Source organism: Hemiscyllium ocellatum, chromosome 31 (genome assembly GCF_020745735.1).
Source record: "Hemiscyllium ocellatum isolate sHemOce1 chromosome 31, sHemOce1.pat.X.cur, whole genome shotgun sequence".
NCBI lineage: Eukaryota > Metazoa > Chordata > Chondrichthyes > Orectolobiformes > Hemiscylliidae > Hemiscyllium > Hemiscyllium ocellatum.
In genome coordinates this window covers 41,966,405-41,993,148 of record NC_083431.1, presented here as the reverse complement: position 1 = coordinate 41,993,148, position 26,744 = coordinate 41,966,405, and the positions used below count along the sequence as shown (strand labels likewise).

At 39.7% G+C, this 26,744-nt stretch overlaps 1 protein-coding gene across 1 annotated transcript in view; it reads right to left on the bottom strand.

Annotated features, from left to right (window-relative positions):
* tmem132e (transmembrane protein 132E) overlaps positions 1 to 26,744 on the bottom strand; it is a 533,792-nt gene that overhangs the window by 138,316 nt on the left and 368,732 nt on the right. Inside the window, exon 6 of the mRNA XM_060847811.1 lies at positions 1,568 to 1,773. Within this exon, the coding sequence (XP_060703794.1) occupies positions 1,568 to 1,773 (206 nt within the window). The remainder of the gene's footprint in view (positions 1 to 1,567; positions 1,774 to 26,744) is intronic.

Here is a 26,744-nt window from a genome sequence, read left to right as displayed (position 1 = left end):
ATCTTTTGAGACACGTTCTCACTAATACCCTGTTTAACTGAAAATGATGTTCTTACATTTATGTTCAATTTCTTTCAGAATAAAAGCTCGCATCACATTAATCTTCCTGATTGTGTGCCATACCTGCTGTTAATCTTTTGTGGGACATGCATCAGAACACCTACGTCCCTTTGCACCTCAGAATTCTGCAGTTGCTCTTCAGTTAAGTAATATACTGTGTTTTTCATTTTCCTGTCACAGCAAACAACTTCACATTTCCCACATTATGCTCTCATCCACCAGACCTTTGCCATTCACTTAACCTATCTATATTGATCTGCTTCTTTGTAATGTCATCTTCACAACATACTTTCCTACCTATTTTTCTGTCACCTGCAAATTTAGCCATCATGCCTTCAAATGCTTCATTTAAGTTATAAATTATAAAATGTTGAGGGCCTAGCAAAGAGGGCCCGACAGCACCACACTTTTCCCATCCTGTCAATCTCAAACTACATACTGACGGCTTACTGCTAACCAATCTTCTATCTATGCTCGTATGTTGTCATCAGCTCTGACTTTAATGTGGAACCCTGTCAAGTACTTTCTGGAAATCCAAATTCACTACATCAATAGGCTCCTTTTTATCCAAAACATATTTTGATCCTTTAAAGAATTCCAAAAAGTCAATTAATTAATAAGCCAGTGATCTTTTGTAAGGGTGAACCAGCCACTTAGTGCCTACTGAAAACCAATGGAAGCTTCCATAGAATGAAAATGAGAAGCAGCACAGAAGTATGATCATTACACAAATTATCTCAGCAGATCCTGTGAATAGAGACCACTGAACTGTTTTCCAGTTTTTCCCTTCCCTAAAAATCCACATTTTGTCCTGTCTATGCCTGTCTGTGTGTATTTAAGGGGGAAGTTTACACAAGGCTAGAGTTTTAGCAAGTAGAATTATATGAAGACAGCTCATAATTATTTACTTTTGACTGAGCCTATTTACCTGTTAAAAAATCATTCTTGTTAAGTATAAATACCTGGTCTGTGATTTCTGTCAACTTGAGTTGAAAAGACAGAAAAATTGAAGAAGGTCACTTCTTTTTAAAAGTCTTTAAAGTGGACATGATCTTCAGTAAGCTATCCCAGTGAGGTGTAACAGAGTATGAAAACATTCAAATTGCAACTTTTATCTAGTTGTTTTGCCTTATTCAAAGGAACCTCGATTATCCAGCATTTGATTATCCAAATATTGGATTATGCGGCAAGATTGCAAGGTCCCGATGCTTGGCTAAACAATGTTATCTGGCATTCGATTATCTGGAATTCGATAAACCGAACAAAATGCTTCCCGCCTGTGTCCTTCGGATAATTGAGGTTCCTTTGTAATTTGAACATCAATGTTGCCCCAGTATTGTTAAAACAGTGAATTTTAAACATTCTGAACTGCAAATCTGGTATTTATTTGTCACAGGAGTTCTTACTAAGGGTATATAATCAATAAGATTTTCTCTGGACAATTAAATCATTGAGAGATAACTCTGTGAATTTTACAATAAAATGAAGATTGATTCATGCTTCTCACCTTCTATCAGGGAGGATTGGCACTCTCCATCCTTTCACTTGACTTAATTTGCCATCCGACAATTCAATCTGCAGAGGAAGTTTTGGTACCCAAACTGTCAGCTCCAGTGGGGCACTCAAGTGCTCATAGTTGAAAATAATCCGGGCATTCATTGAGCCTCGAGATTCCTTGCCACTCACAAACACATAATCACAACCTTTGGAGACCTGTGGGAATATCAAAATGTTTGAATTAATTGAATTTCTCAGAACAAAGAGCTTTGGATCTTCACTAAATTACAGTCCTGAAGAATCCAAGAATCAATCATAACATAGAGAACTTAAAATCTCATAACAGTTCACAATTATGTCTGGTCAGATACAACCAATAATTTTAAAACTGATGAGGAAAACATTGATGTAAACCTCCTAAATTCTTACAAATTCTAAATGTTCGAAAGTTTTGTAGAAAGATAAAATTCGAGCAAATCACAGGTCATTCAAACAAGATATGTAACATTTAAACAAATCACACTAAACCTGTCAATACAAGTGATATGCAGCAAGGAATAGGTCATTCAGACAGAGCAGTCTACCCTAGTGAATTGGAGAATTCAAAAACTGTTAAGTCCCACCTTTATTAATTTAGAAAATTAAAATAACCTGAATAATCTAGTGTGTAAGCTTGACTAATTTCACAGTCATATAAGAAAAACAACTTTTATTAGAATGAAAGAACTGCATTTCCCAATATGTCTAACTGAACCAATAGAACATAGCTTCTGCTGTGAAATGCTCCAAATAGTAGCTTGTTTAAGGACAGAAAGAGGATGTTCATTTATAATGCACTAATAGCTATAAGACTTAAAAAGCTACAAACCATTGCAATGTTGCAATATCTATAAGAAAAGTACCTTCAGACTGTTAATGATGTGGAAAGTATAGGAATCCTAAGTCTAAGAAATATTAACATTTGTGTAAAGAGTAATCCATCCAACAATGTATCTTGCTAAAATATGAAGCACGCAAACAGTTTTATATCTAAAATGTAAAACAAACAGTCTGCACCTCTCCTTCCCATACCAACACAACCACCCAGATTTACTAGTTGTTCCATCTGATGTGCAGCAGTTTGAAACAGGTGGAAAAGCTGTGTGAGGCAGTCTCATTGAGAGGTTGAATTTACAACTGGCACTATTCTTGTATGATTGCTTAACACCCTTGTGCCAAATTCCTTTTGGTGGTACTTAATGCTGGGGAGAACCTGCTTGAAATATTTAAGTCAATTAATAATAATGTTGGATTTTGTAATTGCAGAAGAGATAATCTCAGATCTCAAAAATTAAAATCACATTGTGTAGAAGATGGGAACACGGGATCTGCTACAATGAGGGCACCAGGCCTCAATTACATAGGACAAAACCTTGTATCTTCTGAAACACTTGAAGTAACATCGTGAGAGATGTACTGGTAGTAGGATTTAAGCTTTTTATGCTGATTTGCACTTGAAACTGAAAACATGTCAAGTTTCTGTCACATGGGCTTCTGCCTGACTTAACTGTAAAATTTATAAAACAGCAGCATTTGTTGATTGAACAAATACTGGTTCAACTTAGTAGAATGTGAAAGAATTACCAAAAAAGAAAATAAAGTATAGGGAGACCTCCATATCCGCGGATCCAGTTTCCACAGTTTCAGTTCGTGCGGTTTATTGTGGCCTGAACATGTTACAGAGAACCTTCCAGAACCAAGGACGGGGGTGCCAGGAAGATAAATTTCCCATTTAAATGAATGGGTTCACTACTATCCGCAGTTTCCGGCTTCTGTGGTAAGTCTTGGAACATATACCCCGTGGGTACGGGGGGAGCGACTGTACTTCCAACTTCCATTAACCCTGAATGGAGCTATAGCGGCTGAGGGAGGTATTTAAAATTGAATGGGTCAAACAGGCTAGTAATAGAGCGATCAATAGAACAGGTTAAAATGAGTTTTAGAACATAAGATACAGGAGCAGAATTAGGCCATTCGGCCCATCAAATCTGCTCAGCCATTCGATCATGGCTGATGAGTTTCACAACCCCATTCTCTTGCCTTTTCCCATAACCTTTGATTCCCTTACATCTACAGAATATTCAATTTTTTACAATGCAGTTGAAAGGATTCAATATAGATTCATTTCTGCTCCTCACACATATAGCAATTTTATGCCCCTCCCCTGCTTCCAATCTTGTCCAAAGTGATTTCAATTTATGACTTTGCCATGCAGTAACCAATTATGCCTCTCCTTCCATCACTCTCCATGAAATTTTCAGCAGGTCTATGTTTACTAATAAAGATTACCTTCAGGTCAGAAAATCAACATAACAACACTCATAATAATAAGCATCTCAGATGCGAAAGGCACAGAATTACTGTATGTATGTTGGATGTACAAGCAAAACTTGTCAGAAAAAAAGTTAGAGCTTGTCTATTCTAGTACAAGTTTGACAACATGATGTGGCTTAATGACAGTCAAACAATCTGACATTGGAAATCATATTTTATAATTTGGGAGTCTCATTCCATTAGATTTTAAACATTGATGAATATTTAAGTATATGAAAAATTTAATAACTCTATTTTCCCTCTTTATTATTCTTATTATGGTCTTTCCTTACGTTTTTTTTGTACACATTTGACATAGAATTAATTATTCTGACACTACCTGGTTCACATTTGTGTCCTTCAATTGTTCTATCCAATCAGTTAAAGAGACACAAAATAGTTTACCTTGTTCATAAATGTGCTATTAAGGCAGTAGAATTGTTATGGTGAAACGGCATTTTAATCATAACAAATTCTAGTGTAAAATCCCATAGAAGGTCTATGAGCAAGTGTAATTGTAATGAATGGCAGGCACCATATGTTTCACTGCACGATGCAAAGCCCCTCGTTTTACAGAACAGCATATCCTCCAATTTATCATAGGGAAATGTCACATGAGATCTGATGGTTTATCCTGCATTTTATTTACTTAGATAATTTGTTGCTCAATAAAAAATTACAATATCATAAACATACAAAATGTATTTACGTAACAAATGTCACAGCAAATTTACTTTTATAAAATATCATAAATTTATTTACATTGTATTAAGTGCAATATTTTTGAAGCTTTACATATTCAAGTTGGCTTATGAGAAACCTAGTACTTTAGATTTTATGGTTTGCCATATTACCTCACTTTAATTTTTTTTATATTTTGCATTCTCTATGGAACTCTGTTGACTAGTTAACTATAAAGTTAAAATGGGCTATGTTTGTAATTTGCAATTTTTAAGCATTGTGGCTGCATCAGCAAGGTTTGTGATGTGACTCAAACATTTCTGCTGAAGATCTGTACAGCGATGTGCCCTCGGACTTTCTGTGTAAAACCATGTTGAAAGTTCCCCTGAAATCTTGAGGAATAATCATGAGGGGCATGGATAGGGTAAATAGACAAGGTCTTTTCCCCAAGGTGGGGGAGTTGAGAACTAGAGGACATAGGTTTACGGTGAGAGGGGAAAGATTTAAAAAGGGCAACTTGTTCACGAATGAGCTGCATGGAAGTGATGGAGGCTTGTACAATTACAATTACATTTAAAAGGGTATATAAATAGGAACGGTTTAAATGGATATGGGCCAAGTGCTGGAAAATGGGACTAGATTAATTTAGGATATCTAGTTGGTATGGACAAGTTGGATTGAAGGGTTTCTTTCCTTGCATCTGTATGAAGCTATGACTCCAGTACAATATTAAGGGTGCTCTGGAAGGTTGGATCACAGGAATCCTGGGGGAGCTAGCAAATTGGATACACAATTGGCTTGATGGTAGGAAGCAGAGGATAATAGTGGAGTACTTTCGGGGTTGGTGCTGAGTCCATTGCTGTTTGTTGTCTATTCCAATGATTTGGATGAGAATGTCCAAGGCATGATTGGTAAGTTTGCAGGTGACAATAAAATAGGCGATACCGTGGACAAAGAGGAGGGTTTTCAGAAATTGCAGCAGGACCTTTGATTCGTTGGCAAATGGGTTGAGAAATGGCAAATGGAGTTTAATATAGTTAAGTGTGAGGTCTTGCATCTTGTAAAGTCAAATCAAGGTAGGAGTTTCATGGTGAATGGTAGAGCCTGAAGGAGTGTAGTAGAACAGAGGGACATTGGAGTTCAAGTGCATAGTTCTCTGAAAGTGGAGGTAAACAGGGCAGTGAAGAAGGCTTTTGGCACACTGACCTTCATCAGTCAGGGCACTGAGTATAGAAGATGAGAAGTCATGTTGCAGTTGTACAGGACGTTTGCGAGGTCACACTTGTAGTATTGTGATCAGTTTTGGTCACCTTGCTATAGGAACCATGTTATTAAACTGGAAAGAGTGCTAAAGAAATTTACAAGGTTGTTACCAGGATCCAAGGGTCTGATTTACAGGGAGAGGTTGGACAAGGGAGGACCTTTTTCTTTAGAGTGTAGGAGCCTGAGTGGGGACCTTATAGAAGTGTATAAAATCATGAGAGATATGAATGGGGTGAATGCACTCAGTCTTCTTTTGGGGAATCGAGGACTAAAGGATATCAGTTTAAGGTTAGAGGGGAAAGAATAAAAGTGAACCTGAGGGGCACGTTTTTACATAGAGGATGATACGCATGTAGAATGAGCTGCCAGCAGAAGTAGTTGAGGTGGGTACACTGACAAAATTCAAAAGGCATTTGCATAAATACATGGACAGAAAAGGTATAGAAGGATATGGGAAAAGTGCAGGGAAATGGGGTTAGTGTGGACAGACATTTTGGTTGGCATGGACCAGTTCAGGCTGAAGGGCCTGTCTCTGTGCTATAGGACAGTAAGACTCTTAAGTGGTCAGTACTGTTGTCTCACACTGTCAAGGACTTGAGTTCAATTCCAGCCTCGGGTGACTGTCTGTGTGGAGTTTGCAGATTAGATTAGATTAGACTAGATTCTCTACAGTGTGGAAACAGGCCTTCGGCCCAACCGGTCCACACTGAACCTCCGAAGAGAAACACACCCAGGCCCATTTCCCTCTGACTAATGCACTGAACACCACGGGAAATTTAGCATGGCCAATTCACCTGCCTGCACATCTTTGGACTGTGGGAGGAAACCGGAGCACCCAGAGGAAACCCATGCAGACATGGGAAGAATGTGCAAACTCCACACAGACAGTTGCCCGAGTCTGCAATTGAACCTGGGACCTTGTGAGGCAGCAGTGCTAACCACTGAGCCACCGTGCCACCCTGTGTTGACATGGGTTTCCTTCAGGTGCTCTGGTTTACCCCCCACAGTCAACAGACACGCAGGTTAGGTAGATTGGCTATGCTAAATTGTCCATAGTGTCCTGAAATATGCAGGCTAGGTGGATTTGTCATGGGAAATATAGAATTACAGAGATAGGATAGGGGAGGTGGGTCTGGGTGGGATGCTCTTTGGTGGTCCGGTATGGACTCAATGGGCCAAATAGCCTGCTTCCACAATGTAGAGATTCTGATTAAGTTCAGAAAGCCCAAGGCTTGATTTTTGATCCATCCAGAATTAATTGATCTCAACAAAGGCAGAGAATAGGGCAGATACAATTAGTCTTGCATATGCTAAAGGCTCATGAGTTTCAATGAAACTACTAATTTCGATAATTTGACTATGAGGTCTTATATGCAGCTTTTACCCTAAAAGTAATTCAGTGAAAATAAATATTGAAATAGTCTTAGTTAGCTTTCCTGGAGCATTTACCTAATATGTTGGTAATGCTTTATAACCTGAAAAATTAATACCTTCAGAAGAAATGCTGTATCATTTCCCCATGACGATTATACTCGTCTCTTAGAGATCAAATCAGTTTATTAATATATATCAATGAGAGTTGGTCTGGTCCTTTCCCTGCATTAAGAAGAACATTCATATGAGATGTACTTATAGTTATAGAATTACTATTACAGAACAGTTATGGTGCAAAAGGATGCCATTCGGCACATGAAGTTTGCACTGGTTCTATTTGCTAGTTCCAATTTCCTGCCATTTTCCCATATCCAAGGACAGTTCAATCGAAATAATCATCTAATGCTCTCTTGAATGCCTCAATTAAACATGTCTCCACCAAATTTCCAAGCAGTGTATTCTATACCCAAACTACATCATCCTTGCTTCATTTGCACACCACTTTAAATCCATTCCCTCTTGTTCTTTCTTCTTGTAAATGCCGGAACAGCCTCTTTCTATCCACTCTAATCAACCCACACAGTTTTAAAAACCACTATGAAATCTCCATTTGACCATTTGCTATCTAAAGAGAACAGTGACAAGTTTTTCAATCTATCCTTATAACTGAAATTTCTCATTTCTAGAACCATTCTTGTAAAGTAGTAGGGAAATTTCATGATTGACTTTTTTTAGTTAGAATCACACAACAAAGTATATTCATTAATTAATGTAATTAAATTAATTTGTTGTGAAACTACTCATTTGTAATTGACATAGATTAGTACTTGAGGGGTGACCTTAAGAGGTTTACAAAATTATGAGGGGCATGGATAGGATACATAGACAAAGTCTTTTCCCTGGGGTCAGGGAGTCCAGAACTAGAGGGCATAGGTTTAGGGTGAGAGGGGAAAGATATAAAAGAGACCTAAGGGGCAACTATTTCATCCAGAGGGTGGTACATGTATGGAATGAGCTGCTAGAGGTTGTGGTGGAGGCTGGTACAATTGCAACATTTAAGAGGCATTTGGATGGTTATATGAATAGGAAGGATTTGGAGGGATATGGGCCAGGTGCTGACAGGTGGGACTAGATTGGGTTGGGATATCTGGTCGGCATGGATGAGTTGGACCGAAGAGTCTGTTTCCATGCTGTACATCTCTATGACTCTATGACTCTAAATATTGCGGACAGATTCAAAATATAAAATAATGTTTTGAAGATACAGATAGGTTGAAGGGCCCCTGTTAATCCCATTCCCTTTTCATGATAATGAGGTGCAGTGGACCATCTACAGCAGCAGAATCGTAATCGAACAGAATCTGCAACATTATGGCTCATCATACACCTCACACAGGCCACAGGATCAAAGGAAGGTTTAGGACAGCATGCCAGGAGCAGAACCAGGCATACTTAAAAATGAGGGGACAACCAGATGAATCTACCAAATACTGCTACTTGCATGCTAAACAGCATCAGCAGCAAATTATTGACAGAGCTAAGCAATCCCACAACCATCAGATCAGATCTAAGCTCTGCATTCCTGCAACATCCAATCATGAAGGCTGGTGGATAATTTAACAATTCATTGGAAGAGAAGGGTCCAGAAACAACCTCATCCTTAATGTGGCAGAGCCCAACACATCTGTGCAAAAAAAAAATTCGGAAGCATTCACAGCAATCTAAGCTAGACGTGCTGTGTGAATGATCCATTCCAGTCTCCTCCTGTGGTTCCTAGCATTACAGATGACAGATTTCAGCAAGTTCAGTTCATTCTACCTGATATCAAGAAATGGCTGGAGGCACCAGATACTGCAAAGGCTATGGGCCCTGACAATAAATACTCTGGCAACAGTACTGAAGACTTGTGCTCCAGAAAATGCTGCTCCCCTAAATAAATTGTTCCAATTTAATTGGTACGAAATGTGCCTTTAAGATTTGTTCTGCCATGCTTCTTTTGAAAGCAAGTTTTAAACTTGGAGCTGAGTTATGTGCTCTGAGCCCAGCAATGCCGCTAAGCTTTTTTTTTTAAAAAAGCAGGCAAAAAAAGCAGCATGAATGAGTGGGATCAAGCTCCAACAGAACCAGGGTTTAAGATTAGTTTTCAGTAGTTTTTGGGGTTTGGACGCTGTCCTACATCTTTCACAGCCTACAGTAAAGTGCTTACATTCTTTTCCTCTCTCTCTCTCTCTCTCTCTCAGAATTTTCTTTTGAGGCTCTTTCCTCCTGGACCAGAGAACTGCATGTGAGACAATCTATTTCACTGAATTTTCCTTTGCTAAAGGAGTGTTTATGGAATGTTCTACACTGAAACAATTGCTGTTTAGCAGTTAAATAATGTAATATTCTGTTAAATTTTCCAACAGAGTTGTTATTCCAATTTGTCTTTCTTATGTTTGTATTTTAACTATAATGCACAAAAAGTATTCTTTGCTTTAAGCCTAGTAGTTTGACAAATTGAATTGTAAACAGAACATAATGCCTTACATTTGCTCTTAAAAATAAGAAAAGGTTATCTTCTTAATATATGTTGACGGGGTTTGACCTGGTCCAAAACAAAACTCAACACTGGCAACTACCCAACAATGTGGAAAATTGTCCAGCTATGTCCTGTACACAAAAAACAAGATAAATCCAACCCACAACTACTGCCCCATCAGTCTATTCTCAATTATCAGTAATGTTAGGGAAGGTGGCATCAACAGTGCTATCAAATACCACCTGGCCAGCAATAGCCTGCTCACTGACATCAGTTTGGAAAACAGAGGAGAACCACCTATATAACATTTTTACGAAGAACGGATACTCAAAAAATACAGTGCACAGATTCCTCAAGAACAAACCATGACAAGCAGACCAAACACAGCCAGAAACTCTAACCACCTTACCATACATCAAATAAGTTTCAGAAATGACAGCCAGACTACTGAGACCCCTCAGAATCCTAGTAGCACACAAACCCATCAAACTCTCAAACAAAAATTAACAAACTTAAAAGACCCGGTACAATCCGTGGACAAAACCAACTTCATCTACAAAATTCCATGCAAGGACTGCCACAAACACTACGTAGGACAAACAGGAAGAAAGTTAGCCACCAGGATACACGAACACCAGCTAGCCACAAAAAGACACGACCCTCTCTCCCTTGTATCCCTATAAACGGATGAAAAAAAAGCACCATTTCGACTGGGACAACACATCTATCTTGGGACAGGCTAAGCAAAGACATGCCAGAGAATTCCTAGAGGTCTGGCACTCCAACCACAACGCCATAAACAAACACATAGATCTAGATGCCATCTATCAACCCCTCAGAAAACGAATAGGAAATGACATCACCACAAATCCCAGGAACCCCATCCAGGAGAAAGATATAAATAGAAAGCAGGAGACAACAGCTTTGCTTCACTTGGAGGTCGCCACTGATGATGTTACCGAGCCAGGTAATGAAATGTCTGGATATCAAACCTACAGCTCAGCGAGCAAACCTACACCCTAAAGTTTGGTTCCATCAAAGGATCTCAGCTCCTGTACTCATTCGAGCTTTGGTTCAAACATGTGTTATGGTCCAGGCTATAACACCACAATAAATTTCAAGAAATTAGCCCAGACCCTAACATTGCTCATTGTTTCAAGCAGGTGTAACACAGATATTCTGAGGGTTGCAGTTGGTCAAACCATTAAGTTTTAACAAAACAGAATTTACTTACAAGATTACCGAATAAAACACAAACAAAAGAGACCTGAATACTGATTAACTTAATATATCCGAAACCCAACAGAAAACCAACTTAATGATGCTGTACTTGCAACAATCCCCATAAACACCCTTGGCACAAAAGGTAAAACCAAACTCAGGGTTTTATAGGAGAGAAGCCAGACCATCCCACCCTGGCAATGTTTTTCTACAACCTCTACCATCAGGGAGAAGGTACAGAAGTCTGAACACACGCACCAGCCAGTTTCAAAACAATTTCTACCCTACTGTTGTTTTTGTTTTTGCTGCTATTTACCTATTATTCACTTATCTATGCTACTTAGCTCTGTGAGCTGCCTGTATTGCTCACAAGACAAAGCTTTTCACTGTGTCTCGATACACATGACAATAAATTCAATTTAATTCAATTCAATTCAATCAGCCTGGACCTGCTTTATTGGGGTCCAGCAGGTTTTAAAACTCTACTGCTAAAAACCAAACCAAACCAGAGAAAAGCTGAGCTGGAAGAACTGGCCACTGTCCTTTCAGTGTACAAGTATTATTTTAACTTGAAAGCCTTTGCTTGAGGCAGTATCTGTTAGCTATAAACAAATAGGCACTGAAACCCTTCATGCCAAGACTTTTAGGAATCTGTGGCTTTTACAACTTCTCTGAGAAAAAAAAAGCCAAGGACAGTATAACCTTGTTAAATAAGCAGCATCATTACATCTCTTCACTAAAAAAAATCTTCAAAATCCAAAGATGGCTTCATTTTAAAATTGCTGAGGCAGTATCTGTTAGCTATAAACAAATTGGCCCTGAACCCTTCAACTCCAGACTTTTTGAAGTCTATGGCTTTTATGACCTCTCTGGAAAAAAAAGCCAAAGGCAGCATCATCACACCTCACCCCTTAAAAAAAAAGAACCATCAAAATGTAAAGATGGCTTCATTTACAACTCCTTAATCTTAACCTGTTAGTACTCTACAACACACGTATACGTTACATTGACTATAAACATGCAAATATGCACAACTATATCCTGTTTCAGTCTGTTATACTCCTGCCACTGAATGTCTCTGTTCCTCATTCGAATCTTGACAATGCGTCAGCAGTCATGTTTTGTCGTCCTGCCACATGCACAATTCTCAAATTGAATGGCTGTAACAACAAGTTCCATCTATACAGTCTTGCACTTTTGTCCTTAAATTTCTCCACAATCTTCAATGGATTATGATCATTGTTCATGACTGTCTCAGATACGTGACTGATAACATAGAACATAGAAAAGTACAGCACAGAACAGGCCCTTTGGCCCAAGATGCTGTGCTGAGGTTGAATCCTAATGTAAAAAATAATAACTTAACCTACGCAACCCTCAATTCACTGCTCCCCACGTGCAAAAACATTGAAGTGTTGTAATGTCATTGAAGTGTTGTAATGGGAATCATTTATCACAACTCCAAGATTTCTCTGCAGGAACTCCTCAGGGTAGTATCCTCAGCTCAACCACCTTCAGCTGGTTCATCAATGACCTTCTCTCCATCATAAGTTCAGAAGTGGGGATATTGGCAGTTTATTGCACAACATTCAGCACCATTTGAAACATCTCAAATATAGAAGCCATGTTCAAATGCAACAAGATCTGACCAATATCCAGGTTTGGGCTGACAAGTGGCAAGTAACATTCGCAGAATGTTCTTTCATTATGTTCGTTAATTCATTCTGCACAAAAGCCAGGCAATGGCCATCTTTGATAAGAGACAATCTAACCACTGCCCCTGAACATTTAATTTGTTACCATCACTGACTCCTTCACTACCTACAAGATGCATTACAGAAATTCACCAAAGATCCTTAGATAGTACCAACCGAACCTGTGACCAATTCCATTGAGAAGGATAAGGGCGGTAGATAAATGGGACACCATAACATATTTGCTTCCCCCCGAAGCCAGGCACCATCCTTGATGGGTCAAAATCCCGAAATTCCCTCCCTAAGGGCATTTGACGGTCTATATATAGCACATGGACTTGTAGAAGTTCAAGAAGACAGCTCACTACCACCTTCTCAAGGGCAATGAGGGCTGGGCAATAAATACTGGCCATCCCATGAGTGCATAAAAAATAAAAACATGCAGGCTCCAAAGCTAAGTAAGAAAAATGCAAACTCACATATATTAATTGACCCATATCAGAGACAAAGAAAGCAAAAAGGGAGTCACTGAGAAAAAGATCGTAGCTGTGTACTCATTTTCAAGTAATTATATTAGAAGTGAAGTCATTATTTTTAGACAATAGGTACAGGAGTAGGCCAATCGGCCCTTTGAGTCAGCACTACCATTCATTATGACCATGGCTGATCATCACTATAAGTATCCTGTTCCTGCCTTATCCCCATAACCCTTGATTCCACTATCTCCATGGCCTCCACTGCCTTCTGGGACAGAGCATTCCATATATCCACTACTCTCTGGGTGAAGAAGTTTCTCTTCAACTCTATTTTAAATGGCCTACCCCTTATTTTTAAACTGTGTCCTCTGGTTCTGGACTCACCCATCAGCGGAAACATGCTTCCTGCCTCCAGAGTGTCCAATCAATTAATAATTTTATACGTCTCAGTCAGATCCCCTCTCATTCTTCTAAACTCAAGTATATACAAGCCTAGTCGTTTCCACCTACCAACATATGATAGTCCTGCCATTCCAGGAATTGACCTTGTGAACCTTAGCTGCACTCCCTCAATAGCTAGAATGTCCTTCCTCAAATATGGAGACCAAAGGTGCACACAATACTCCAGGTATGGTCTCACCAGGGCCCTATGCAGCTGCAGGAGGACCTCTTTGCTCCTATACTCAATTCCTCTTGTTATGAAGGCCAGCATGCCATTAGTTTTCTTCAATACCTGCTGTACCCGCATGCTTGCTTTCATTGACTGATGTACAAGAACACCTTGATCTTGTTGTACTGCTCCTTTGCCTAACTTGACTCCATCTAGATAGTGGATTCTGGATTAGTGGTGCTGGAAGAGCACAGCAATTCAGGCAGCATCCAAGGAGCAGCGAAATCGACGTTACGGGCAAAAGCCCTTGAAGGGTCGATTTTGCTGCTCCTTGGATGCTGCCTGAACTGCTGTGCTCTTCCAGCACCACTAATCCAGAATCTGGTTTCCAGCATCTGCAGCCATTGTTTTACCTCGTTGATTTTAACCCTACTGTGAATGCTCTTGCAAGGATGCCTGCCTTGAAGAAGTTTTCCTCCTCTTATTCCTGATGAAGGGCTTTTGCCTGAAATGTCGATTTCGCTGCTCCTTGGATGCTGCCTGAACTGCTGTGCTCTTCCAGCACACTAATCCAGAATTTGGTTTCCAGCATCTGCAGTCATTGTTTTTACTTCCATTTAGATAGTAATCTGCCTTCCTGTTCTTGCTACCGAAGTGGATAACCACACATTTATCCACATTAAACTGCATCTGCCATGCATCTGTCTGCTCACCTAGCCTGTCCAAGTCACCCTGTATTTTCATAACATTCACCTCACATTTCACCCTGCCACCCAGGGTGTCATCAGCAAATTTGCTAATATTACTTTTAATGTCTTCATCTATATCATTGGTGTATATTGTAAACAGTTGTGGGCCCAGCACCGAACCTTGTGGACCCCACTGGTCACTACTTGCCATTCTGAAAGGGACCCGTTTATCATTACTCTTTGCTTCCTGTCAGCCAGTCAATTTTCAATTCAAGTCGGTACTTTGCCCCCGATACCATATGCCCGAAATTTGCTCACTAATCTCCTATGTAAGACCTTATCGAAGGTTTTCTGGAAGTCCAGATACATTACATCCAATGGCCCTCCCTTGTCCATCTTCATAGTTACATGCTCAAAATATTCCAGAAGATTAGTCAAGCATTTGTGGCTAAACTTAATTTTTTTGACTAAACATATCCTTTGTATTAGAGTTCACATCGTAACCACATATTTTTAAGTTTGCAATTGGAAGATCATGTAGACTTTCATCATTCAAGACTGTGTATTGAAGAATACAACACTTCATACTCTTTTTATTTACTTTGCATAAGAATTTGTTTAGATTTGTACTAAGCGTTTTGATTGCATTAGTTTTATATAGTATAGATGCAATAAGCAACTTTTTACACTATACCTATTGGTTCTTAAAAAAATTCCAGTCATTCAAACATCATAAAGACAAAGAAACCATTACTAACTGGCTTCTAAGAAAGAATGAAAAGACAGTGATAAGTACCTGATTTTTTTTAGTCCATATAATCCCTCCAGACTGGAAACAGGGCATTCGGCCCAATGAGTCCACACAGACACACCCAAAGTGCATCCCACCAAAATCTATCCCCCTACCATATCCCTGTAACCCTGCATTTCCCATGGCTAATGCACCTAACCTACATAACACTGAACACAATGGGTAATAAGCATGGCCAATCCACATAACCTGCACATCTTTGGGCTGTGGGAGGAAACCGGAGCACTCATCAGAAACCCACGCAGACATGATGACAGCGTGCAAACTTCACATAGACAATTGCTTGGGGATGGAATCCAAACCTAGGTCCCTAGCACTGTGAGGCAGCTGTGCTAACCACTGAGCCACCGTGTTGCCCCTTAACCTGATTGAATTTGTGTTCTTACAAACCCATCTACATTTTCTGTTTCCTCATTTCCCAAACTGTGAGTGAACTCCAGGGTCAAAAACTGGTGTAGCAATGGGAGCTGCGAAACAAATACAACACAACCCAATGGCCGAAGGCTTCTCTGTCATACTCCTTCACCTCCAAACCAATCCCCATACAACCAGAGATTCAGGCAAATGCATAGGAAATCCACTACTTTTAAGTTCCACTCTGATGATGGGAACTTCATTAAGCGAGAATTTTGCCTTGAGCTTAAATGTATCAATCGTTGCATCCTGACTGCATGTACCTCCATTTTCTAAAACAAAGAGCTAACAAACTTTGCAAACTACACCCTTATCTTAGTAAAAAGTCATAAGGAGAGAATAAACAGACCATAATGAAGGGGATGGGCACATAGATAAGAACCAGTCAGGAGACAGTGGGAGGTGACATCAATCACTATCCATTACCTTTAGTAGCTAATTACAGATTGACCATGCATTCCTTTAACAAATTAGCAATAAACTTTGCCTCACCAGAATGTAAAGGTGTAAGTATAGAGTCACAAAATCATACAGCATGGAAACAAACCCTTCTGTCCAACCAGTCCATGCTGACCATGTTCCCAACCTAAACTAGTCCCACCTACCTGTGGTTGGCTCATCTCCCTCCAAACCTTTCCCATTCATAAACTTATCCAAATGTCTTTTAAATGTTATGACTGTACCTGCATTCACCATTTTCTCTGGCAGCTCATTTGACACATGAACTAATCTCTATTTAAAAAATGTTGTCCCTCATGACCTTTTTAAATCTTCCTCCTCTCACCTTAAAAATACGCCACCATGTGGCATTTTGAATCCGGCAGCACGGTGGCACAGTGGTTAGCACTGCTGCCTCACAGCGCCAGGGACCTGGGTTCAATTCCCGCCTCAGGCAACTGACTGTGTGGAGTTTGCACATTCTCCCCGTGTCTGCGTGGGTTTCCTCCGGGTGCTCCGGTTTCCTCCCACAGTCCAAAGATGTGCGGGTCAGGTGAATTGGCCATGCTAAATTGCTGTAGTGTTAGGTAAGGGGTATATGTAGGGGTATGGTTGCGCTTCGGCGGGTCGGTGTGGACTTGTTGAGCCGAAGGGCCAGTTTCCACACTGTAAGTAATCTAATCTAATCTAATCTACACTAGGGAAAAGACTCATGTCATTCACCTTATCAATGCCCCTCAATATTTCAATAAGTCACCCCTCAACTTCCTATGCTCCAGTGAAATGTGCCAGTCTTCATCCTGGCAACATCCTGGTAGATGCTTTCTGAATCCTCTCCAGTTTACTAATATTCTTCCTGTAACAGGGTGACTAGACTGCACACAGTAGTCCAGAAGAGGCCTCACCAATGCCCTGTACAACCTCAGAATGACAGCCTAATTCCTGTTTTCAAAATCAGGGCAATGAAGGCAAGCATGTTAACGTCTTCTGAACCACTATATATATCTGTGACGCAAATTTCAAAGAATTATGTACTTGAACCCTTAGGTCTCTCTGTTCTACAACACTACCCAGGGCTTGACTACTAACTGTGTAAGTCCTGCCCTTGTTTGTATTACCAAAATGCAATACCTCATATTTGTCTGAATTAAACTTCATCTACCACTCCTCTGCCCATTGACTTAATTGATCAAGATCTTTTTGCAATCTTAGACAACCTTCTTCATCAACTACTACACCACTAATCTTGGAATCATCTGCAAACTTACTAATTATTCCATGGCTTGGAAAGTATTAATAACCAGCCACTTTCTAGATCTTACTACAATCTATGCCTACAGCTGATGTCTGATTTGTTGAGTCTTTTCCAAATTTTCTACTGTCATTTCAATAAAGCCACAACAAACAACTGGGATTTAGCCATAAAACTAACAGGAATAAATTAAAGTTGAAGGCTTTCTGGGAGAATTAAACAATTAGCAAAGTGTCTCAAGGTAAATTAGCAATGGAGCAAAGAAAGTGTCGCTTGAAATCAAGGAGACATGAGAGATCACAAAAGGCATGGTGAACATGGCAAGTTTTGAAGCAGATTTTGAAAGTGGTGAGAGAACTAGAAAGCCAAAATAATTGATGAAGGAAACTTCACAGTAGAGTGGCATAATGACTAAAAGCTCTACCACAAATGATACAGGAGAACTTCCTATTGCAGCAAGGTAGATAATCAATAATATAGTATGACGTAAAGCTGAGGTTTTTGTTAAAGCAGAGTAGAGCAAGGCCAGGGATACTTTGAAGAGGACACAGACATTTTTGAACTGAATGAAGAGGAAGATTGAGGGTGTAGAGAAACTTAGAGAGGAGACTTCAATAATTGGGAACTAATTGGGTGAATGCATGCATGCCATTTAAAAGTGGGGTGGAAAAGATGAGTCAGGGTAGGTTTCTCGGGCTAGGAGGGGTTGCTGATAGTTGTAGGGCCATGAAGGAATTTCAAGACTAGGACAAGAATTTTGAGATACTGGAGGAATTGAAGGTAGCATGCATCGAATTTGGTTCTAATTTGTGTTGATTTGTGTCGCTGTGGACGTTTTGGACCAAAAATGGTCTGTTTCCAGACTATAGGGATTTAATGATTTGATCTATGATCTATGAGGAGGCCCACACTGTCAGGGCAGCCTCTGCTATTTTTTTTAAAAGGTGGGTGGCACAGTGGCTAGTACTGCTGTTTCACAGCACCAGGGATCTGGGTTTGATTCCAGCCTCGGGTGACTGTCTGTGTGAAGTTTACACATTTCTCCCCATGTCTGCGTGGGTTTCCACTGGGTGTTCTGGTTTCCTCCCACAATCCAAAGATATGCAGATTAGATGAAATGGCCATGCTAAATTGCACATAATGTTCAGGGATGTGTGGGTTAGGTACATTAGTCAAATAGAGTAATAGGGTAGGGGACTAGGTCTGGATGGGTTAGTCTTTGGAGGGTTGGTGTAGATTTGTTGGGCCAAAGTGGCCTGTTTCCACATTGTAGGGATTATATGATTTGAACTATGATTTTCTAGTTTCAACTCGGCAGAGGCTAAAGTACACAATTGCACTGAATGCCACCTTGATCACTATCTAGTGAACATATTGGAAAGTAGGTTTGAGGTCGAATGGGGACAGGAGTGATCTTGAATAGCATGTCGTCCATATTCAAAAGCCTGTCAGTACTCATTATTCTGGATCAAAGTGAAAGAGGGTCACTTGGACCAGAACTGAGTGTAGAAATAGAGTAGAAATTTATTTGTACTTTTACATGAAAAATACAGTGAAAGGTTGATAAGCTGCAATATCACAATGCTATATTAATGACAGAACCCATACGTAAAAATGAAAAAAAAAGTAAGATTAGATGCAAGATCATTACAGTTCAGTTAACGGCTCTTGGGATTGAGGAAAGCTGGAACACCCAGAACACACAGCTAGGCTGAGACTGCCATTCCTTGATGAGAACACCACGCTGGACCACTTAAATATGAGGCCAGAAGCCTCCAACGAAGAATACTGTCATGCTGGGATGAGACTGCCAATCCTGGACAAGACTGCCACAGTAGGCTATTGGAATACCTGGATGTTAAGGCAAAAGAAGACTTCCACCTGGGACGAGACCTTCTCACCGGAACAAGACTGCCATTTTGGGACATTGCTGGAAGCTACCTCATCACTGGACTAGGAGAAGCCTTTTGCTGAAGCCAGTGAAAGAAAGCAAGATGAATCTTGGTAATAACTATAATAACTCAAGCATTTTTAAAAAATTGTGTATTGGGGTGGTATTGTGGATGTGTGGAGTGATAATCATCAGTGTTTATTGAGTAGTAAAGACATCAGGAATTTAGGGAAGATAGCTGGAACAAAGACCATGGTGAAATCTAAATATTGGGTAAATATTGTACTGCATCATATATTCTGTTACTGAGCTTTGCTTCATGATTGATATAGCAACACGTGAAGAACCAGATGTATTAAAAACCTTGCAGATCGGCCCCAGCTAGTAATGTTATCACAATGCATTAACTGTGATTTATGAATAAGTGTTATGATTCTGACAGAGCAATCATATTGCTTAGTTTCCATGGGAAGCAGGTATTCTCAAGGGCCACTTTCAGCAATTCTGCTGTATATTCACTTTGGCATATGCCAACTGAGTGATCTATTCACAAACAAAGAGAAAAACATTTTAAACAAGACTGAGTTGTATTGGTGGACATAAGAAAACAAAGATTAGCATTTCATAACCACAAGGTATCTCAAAATGCTTTGCAACCAATGAAGTACTTTTGAAGTATAATCACTTTTGTAATGCAGGTAATGTAAAAAAAAACACATGGATGCTGAATGTATTACTGAATTGCCAGAGGCAGACTTTTTCACCTATTCCGGTGCTTATAAGGTTTGCTTTTCAAATGAATTATAAGTATGAAGTTAAAAAAGCTACATGAGCTGGGAACATGATAAGAGATTCATTTTGTTGTTGCATTTGCCTGTAGTAAATGTCATCTGTCATTCCAGATGAAAGAAAAAAATAACGTACTTATTGTGCATAGTACCTTTCCTGATCGCAACATGTCCTTATCCTCTACTGTCATTTCGGTACTTTTTGAATGCAGGTAGATGAACAAATATGATTCCCATTACTGTTGAGAACTGTCAGCAAGGGATAAGGCTTGTAGATTCCATCTGGGGCCCTTGGGTCCATGACTCATTAAAGCCTTAGTTCAAAGATGGACAAAAGGGTAGAATTCAAGAGATGAAGTGAGTGTGACTATCTTTGATATCAAGGCAGCATTTAAAGTATGGCTTAAAGTATTTCTAAAACAAAAGTTAATGGGAAGCAAAGGGAAATGTCTCCATTGGTTAGAGTCATCCTAGTACAAAAGGAAATACTTGTTGCTATGGTTGGAAGCTAATCATCTCAGTCCAGAACCCCATCCTGAGGAGCTCATACTGTAATGTGTTGGGGCTGAAAGTGTGTTGCTGGAAAAGCGCAGCCGGTCAGGCACCATCCAAGGAACAGGAAATTCCACATTTCGGGCATAAGCCCTTCTTCAGGAATGAGGAAAGTGTGTCCAGCAAGCTAAGATAAAAGGTAGGGAGGAGGGACTTGGGGGATGGGCGATGGAGATGCAATAGGTGGAAGGAGGTCAAGGTGAGGGTGATAGGCCGGAGTGGGGTGGGGTGGAGAGGTCAGGAAGAAGATTGCAGGTTAGGAAGGCGGTGCTGAGTTCGAGGGATTTGACTGAGACAAGGTGGGGGGAGGGGAAATGAGGAAACTGGAGAAATCTGAGTTCATCCCTTGTGGTTGGAGGGTTCCCAGGCGGAAGATGAGGCGCTCTTCCTCCAACCGTCGTGTTGTTAAGGTCTGGCGATGGTGGAGTCCAAGGACCTGCATGTCCTTGGTGGAGTGGGAGGGGGAGTTAAAGTGTTGAGCCACGGGGTGATTGGGTTGGTTGGTCCGGGTGTCCCAGAGGTGTTCTCTGAAACGTTCCGCAAGTAGGCGACCTGTCTCCCCAATATAGAGGATGCCACAACGGGTGCAGCGGATGCAATAGATGATGTGTGTGGAGGTGCAGGTGAATTTGTGGCGGAAATGGAAGGATCCCTTAGGGCCTCGGAGAGAAGGGAGGAGGTGTGGGTGCAAGTTTTGCATTTCTTGCGGTTGCAGGGGAAGGTGCCGGGAGTGGAGGTTGGGTTGGTGGGGGGTGTGGACCTGACGAGGGAGTCACGGAGGGAGTGGTCTTTTCGGAAAGCTGATAGGGGAGGGGAGGGAAATATATCTCTAGTGGTAGGGTCCGTTTGGAGGTGGCGGAAATGACGGCGGATGATACGCTGTATATGGAGGTTGGTGGGGTGGTACGTGAGAACCAGTGGGGTTCTGTCCTGGTGGTGGTTGGAGGGGCGGGGCTCAAGGGCAGAGGAGTGGGAAGTGGAGGAGATGTGGTGGAGGGCATCGTCGATCACATCTGGGGGGAATCTCCGCCCCCACCCCACTCTGGCCTATCACCCTCACCTTGACCTCCTTCCATCTATCACATCTCCGTCGCCCATCCCCAAGTCCCTCCTCCCTACCTTTTATCTTAGCCTGTTGGACACACTTTCCTCATTCCTGAAGAAGGGCTTATGCCCGAAACGTCGAATCTTCTGTTCCTTGGATGCTGCCTGACCTGCTGCGCTTTTCCAGCAACACATTTTCAGCTCTGATCTCCAGCATCTGCAGACCTCACTTTCTCCTGTAATGTGTTGGGCTCAACATCTAATTATTTACCACCCAGCATAAAGTCAGAAGTGGAAACATTTGCTGATGATTGCACAATATTTAGTACCATTTGCTACTCCTCATGTTCATATGCAACAGTCATGGTTAAGCATGTTAAGTGGCAAGTAACATTTGTCCTACACAAATATCAAGCAATGGGAGCTTCCAATAATGTACAAGTACCAGACAATGGCCATCTCCAATAAAGAGAATCTAACCATTTTTCTTTGTTATTGAACAAAATGGCAAGTAACTGACCTCCTACTCCCAAAGCTTGTCCACAAGATCCGTGTGTGATGGCATATAGTATATTTGTCTGAATTGCTACAATTCCAATAACAGTCAACAAGGTCTATGTCATCCAGAATAAACCAACTTGCTTGACTGGCATCCCATCCAGTTCTTACACATTCATTTCTTCAACAACAACTAGTAATTTCCTTCAAGACACCCCATCCCCACATGGAACTACATCACTGTTCCTTCACTGTTAATTGGATCAAAAAAAAATTGACCTTCTTTCTCACAGTGCTATGGATGAACCAATATGTGGTTCAAGTTGGTGGTTCACCTTCTCAAAACCCATTAATGATGGACAATAATGCAAACCTTGCCAATCACATTAACATTCCCTGAAGGAATGAAAAGGCACAGGTTGGAAAATTATCGGGCAGTAGCCTGCAATTTGCCATTGTGATTTCCTGACTTTTTATAAGGAATATCTGATCTCTAACCAGCTGTGTGAATTCAAATTGTTCAGAAGATGAGAAATGTCTGCTAAAATGAATAACCTAAATTTGATTGGTAATAACTATTTGCAACTTTTGAGTCAAAGTCTTACAATACCTCTTGCAGCTATGGAAAGGACCCTTGATAGAAATCATTCTTCAGAGTATTTTTCACTTTTTTAAGCAACATCACTTAAGTAGAATTTGTTGTTGAACAGTTAAATTGTGTTAGTCAAAGCAATTTTACAATCAGCAGCTGATTATTATGCAATTATGCCAATCTCTTCAAGGTATAATAAAGGAACTGCAATACAGACAAATTATACTGCTAATAAAGAGATTTATTTTACATTTTGAAATCAAATCGGCTCATGTTCCTTTGCTTGTCCTAATAGCCTGCAACTTCACTTGCTTGTCAATCAAACTGGAAGCAAGGGGCACACTGCTGATTACAGCCAGCGGGAATTAAAAATAATTAAGTAATTTTACTGGCCGAAAGCATCATTGTCCATATCAGTTGAAACAAAATTGAAAATAAGTAGCAATAAATGTGTAGCACTTTTTTTAATCTTCAGTGCTTGAATGCTACAAACACTTGTGAAGCTTTTTAGGTGGGAAAAAAGTAATGCAACTGGACAGGATCACTTTTTCCTTCAAAATCTGGAACTTCCATTTACAATTAAAGGTAAAATGTTGCAAACATTGGCAATGTAGCGAGGACTGGATTATAAATTGAAATTTGATCAAAGATCTGTGGAACTGAAATGCATTGTTTTATGTGTATACCTATAAAATAGATTTTATTTTGCACATGTTGCATATACAGTACTGTATAGAATAAATTCTCCTGTATTCCAAACATGATTTTAAGTGGCATATGGGTTCCCTAGATTCTAGGCATTGGGTTTGATTGCCACTGTGGGTTTTGATGATGGACTTGCATTGACCCGCTATCAAACCTGGGAATTAAGTATTAAATTCTAGACCTTGAATTATGATACCTTGAACTCAGGAGGCTTCTGTTGGTGTGATGAATATGGCAAACTGCTAAAGTGAGTGCTTTCAGAATATTTAATTGGAGAATCTCCCAGCTAAATTTATTCCACTTTCATCTGACCACACACTCACGCTTTCTAAATGAAATCAATAGGTAAAGATCAGAAGCAGAATATATTATAAATATTTCATTGCACAAACATATGGACAAGGAGATATATAACAGTGAAGAAGAAAGATTCCAGTAAGGGGGTAAGCCAACCATGGTTAACCAGGGAAGTTAAGGAAAGCATCGGATTTTAAAAAAAAAACATACAATGAGGCAAAGATTTGTGGTAAGTCAGAGGGATTGGGAAAATTTTAAAAACCAACACAAGACAACCAAAAAAGAAAGGAAAGAGAAAATAAATTTTGAGGGTAAACTGCAAGTAATATCAAGACTGATAGCAAGAGCTTCTTCATAAAAAAGGAAGTAAGAAACCAAAGTCACCTGAGAAAATGAGGCTGGGGAAATAAACTGGTAGGAGACAGTAATAGCATCCCAAAAATGATAAAAGAAGCAACTCACAAAAGGAAACGAGGAAATAAGCACAATGACCAGCGCTAGAGAAAAACTGCTAAATAAACAAATTGGGCTAAAGGTTAAGGGAAGTATTACAGACTTAGTGGATGCACTGGTCATATTTTTCCAGGACGCCTTAGATCTGGACACGTTCCAGAGGATTAGAAAACTGCCAACGTAACAAGGTTATTGTTAAGATAAGAAGACAAAAGCAGTTAGCAATTGGCCAGTTAGCTTAATGTATTTTGTTGGAAAATGTTAGATCTCATAAAAAGGATGTAACAGCAAAGCATATAGAAATGCACAAAATGATGAAGCAAAGTCATATGGGTTCATGAAGAGGAAATCATGCCTGACAGGTTTACTAGAGTTCTTTGAGGGATTAACAAACGATACATACAGAGGAAATGGTGGACATAACATATTTGGATTTTCAGAAGGCATTTGACAAGCTGCTACACATTAAGCTACTTAATAAGAACCAGGTATTAGAAGTACTACTTTAGCATGCATTAAGGATTGGTTAAATAATGGAAGAGAATTGGGAAAAGGGGACATTTGCAGAATGGCAACTGTGACTAGTGGAGTACCATAAGGATTAGTGCTCAGGTCACAATTATTTACAAAATATATTAATGACTTGGATGAAGTAAGTAAAAAACTATAGCCAAGTTGGCAGATGATGCAAAATTGGTGGGAAAGCATGTGGTGAGGATGACACAAAGAATCGATAGAGGTATGTGAAAAAGTTGTGAGTAAGCAAAAAGTTGGCAGATGGAATATAATTTGGGGAATTATGACGTTATGCAATTTGGCAGGAAGAACAGAGAAACTGAATATAATTACATGTAGAAAGACTTCAGAAAGCTACAGAACAGAGGGATTTGGGAGTCCTCATCAATTAATCCCATGAAGCTAACATCAAAGCTTAACAGGTAATAGGGAAGGCAAATATAATATTGGCATTTATTTTAAAGGAAATAGAGTATTAAAAATGGGAAGGTTTTGCTAAAACTATAAAAAGCACTAGTCAGGTGTCAGCTGGAATACTGTGAACAGTTTTGGGCCCCTTACCTAAGGAAAAATAAACTAGTATTGGAGATAGTCAAGAGAAGGTCACCAGGCTGACACAAGGTAAGTAGGGAATCTCTTATGAGGAGAGGTTGAGTAGATTGAGCCTGTACTCATTGGAATATAAAAGAATGAAAAGTGACCTAATGAAACATACAAGATTTTAGAGTGCTTAACTGGGTAGATGTAGAAAGGTTGTCTCCCCAGAACCAGAGGGCGTAATCACAGAGTTAAGGGTCACACAGTTAAGACAGGTGAGGATAAGCTTCTCCTCTCAGAGGATAGTGAATCCATAGAATTCTTTACCATAGAGCACAGGCTATTAGGTTTACTCAAGGCTGAGATGGATAGATTTTTAGTCAGTAAGAAAATCACGGATTATGGGAAAAGGCAGGAAAGTGGATTGTGAATTATTAAATCAGTTATAGTCTCATTGAATGGCTGAGTAGACTTGTTGTGTTGCATAGCCTACTCAGCTCCTAAGATTATAGCTGATCTGATTTTAACCTTAACTCTATAGTCCTGCTTAACCCTGACAATATTTCACCTTCTGGGTAATTAAGAATTACACCTGCCATTTGAGGAAGGGGATCCAAAGACACATAACGCTCTGAGGCAAAATATGTTTTCTCATATGTGTCTTAAACTCTAATCTTTTGTCTTACGTTATATTTGTACACTTTCCTGGAACAATGTACACATTGCACCAAACATAGAAATATGACTGACATTCCTTTTTTTAAGTTTAATCTTAGTGGAATCAAATTTCTGTGAAATATATTCTTATTCTGCTATAGGTTTAAATGACAAAATTAATATATTAATTCAGAGATTGTGTGCAGATACAACATATGGTTGGATGACAATGGAGTGAGAAATGTGACTGGAGGAGATGCCTTTGGCATCAAAAAGCACACAGATGCATGATTCAGGAAGCACAAAGCACTAGGGATACAGATTTATTTTCAAAACTGAAAACAAAATTGCAAAGACTAAATTAGCCTGCAGCTAAAATACAAACTGACACCAAAAGAATATTATTAGTCTGAAATATTGCACAAGAAAGCTCACAAGTTATTCCATCTTTTGTCCCAGAAAAATATCAATATAAAGCTCAAAAATAAACACTGCACTGGTGCCCAGATAAAATAATAAACAGTTGTTTTTGTATTATGTATTACACTAAAAATGTAAATGAGCTTTTTTTTAAAACTTATGAAGTTATACCACAATAAAATGTGGTGCCTATAAGATTATCTTGCATGGCATGCAAATAAAGGAAGGTAAGTTTCATCAGGAAGGGGTAGGTAGGCAGAGAAAACCTGTTCAATGCAGCAATAAGGCAATTAGTGTGAACAAGCTCATTGAAATCTGTTGAGAGCTAGTTTGCTGTTGCTGAGGATACAATGAGTCAGGTAAAAAACAAAAACTGAAATTGCTCTCATGATCTCAACTATGATCTCATTGAAAGGTGGGAGCAGACTCAATGCACTTCATGGC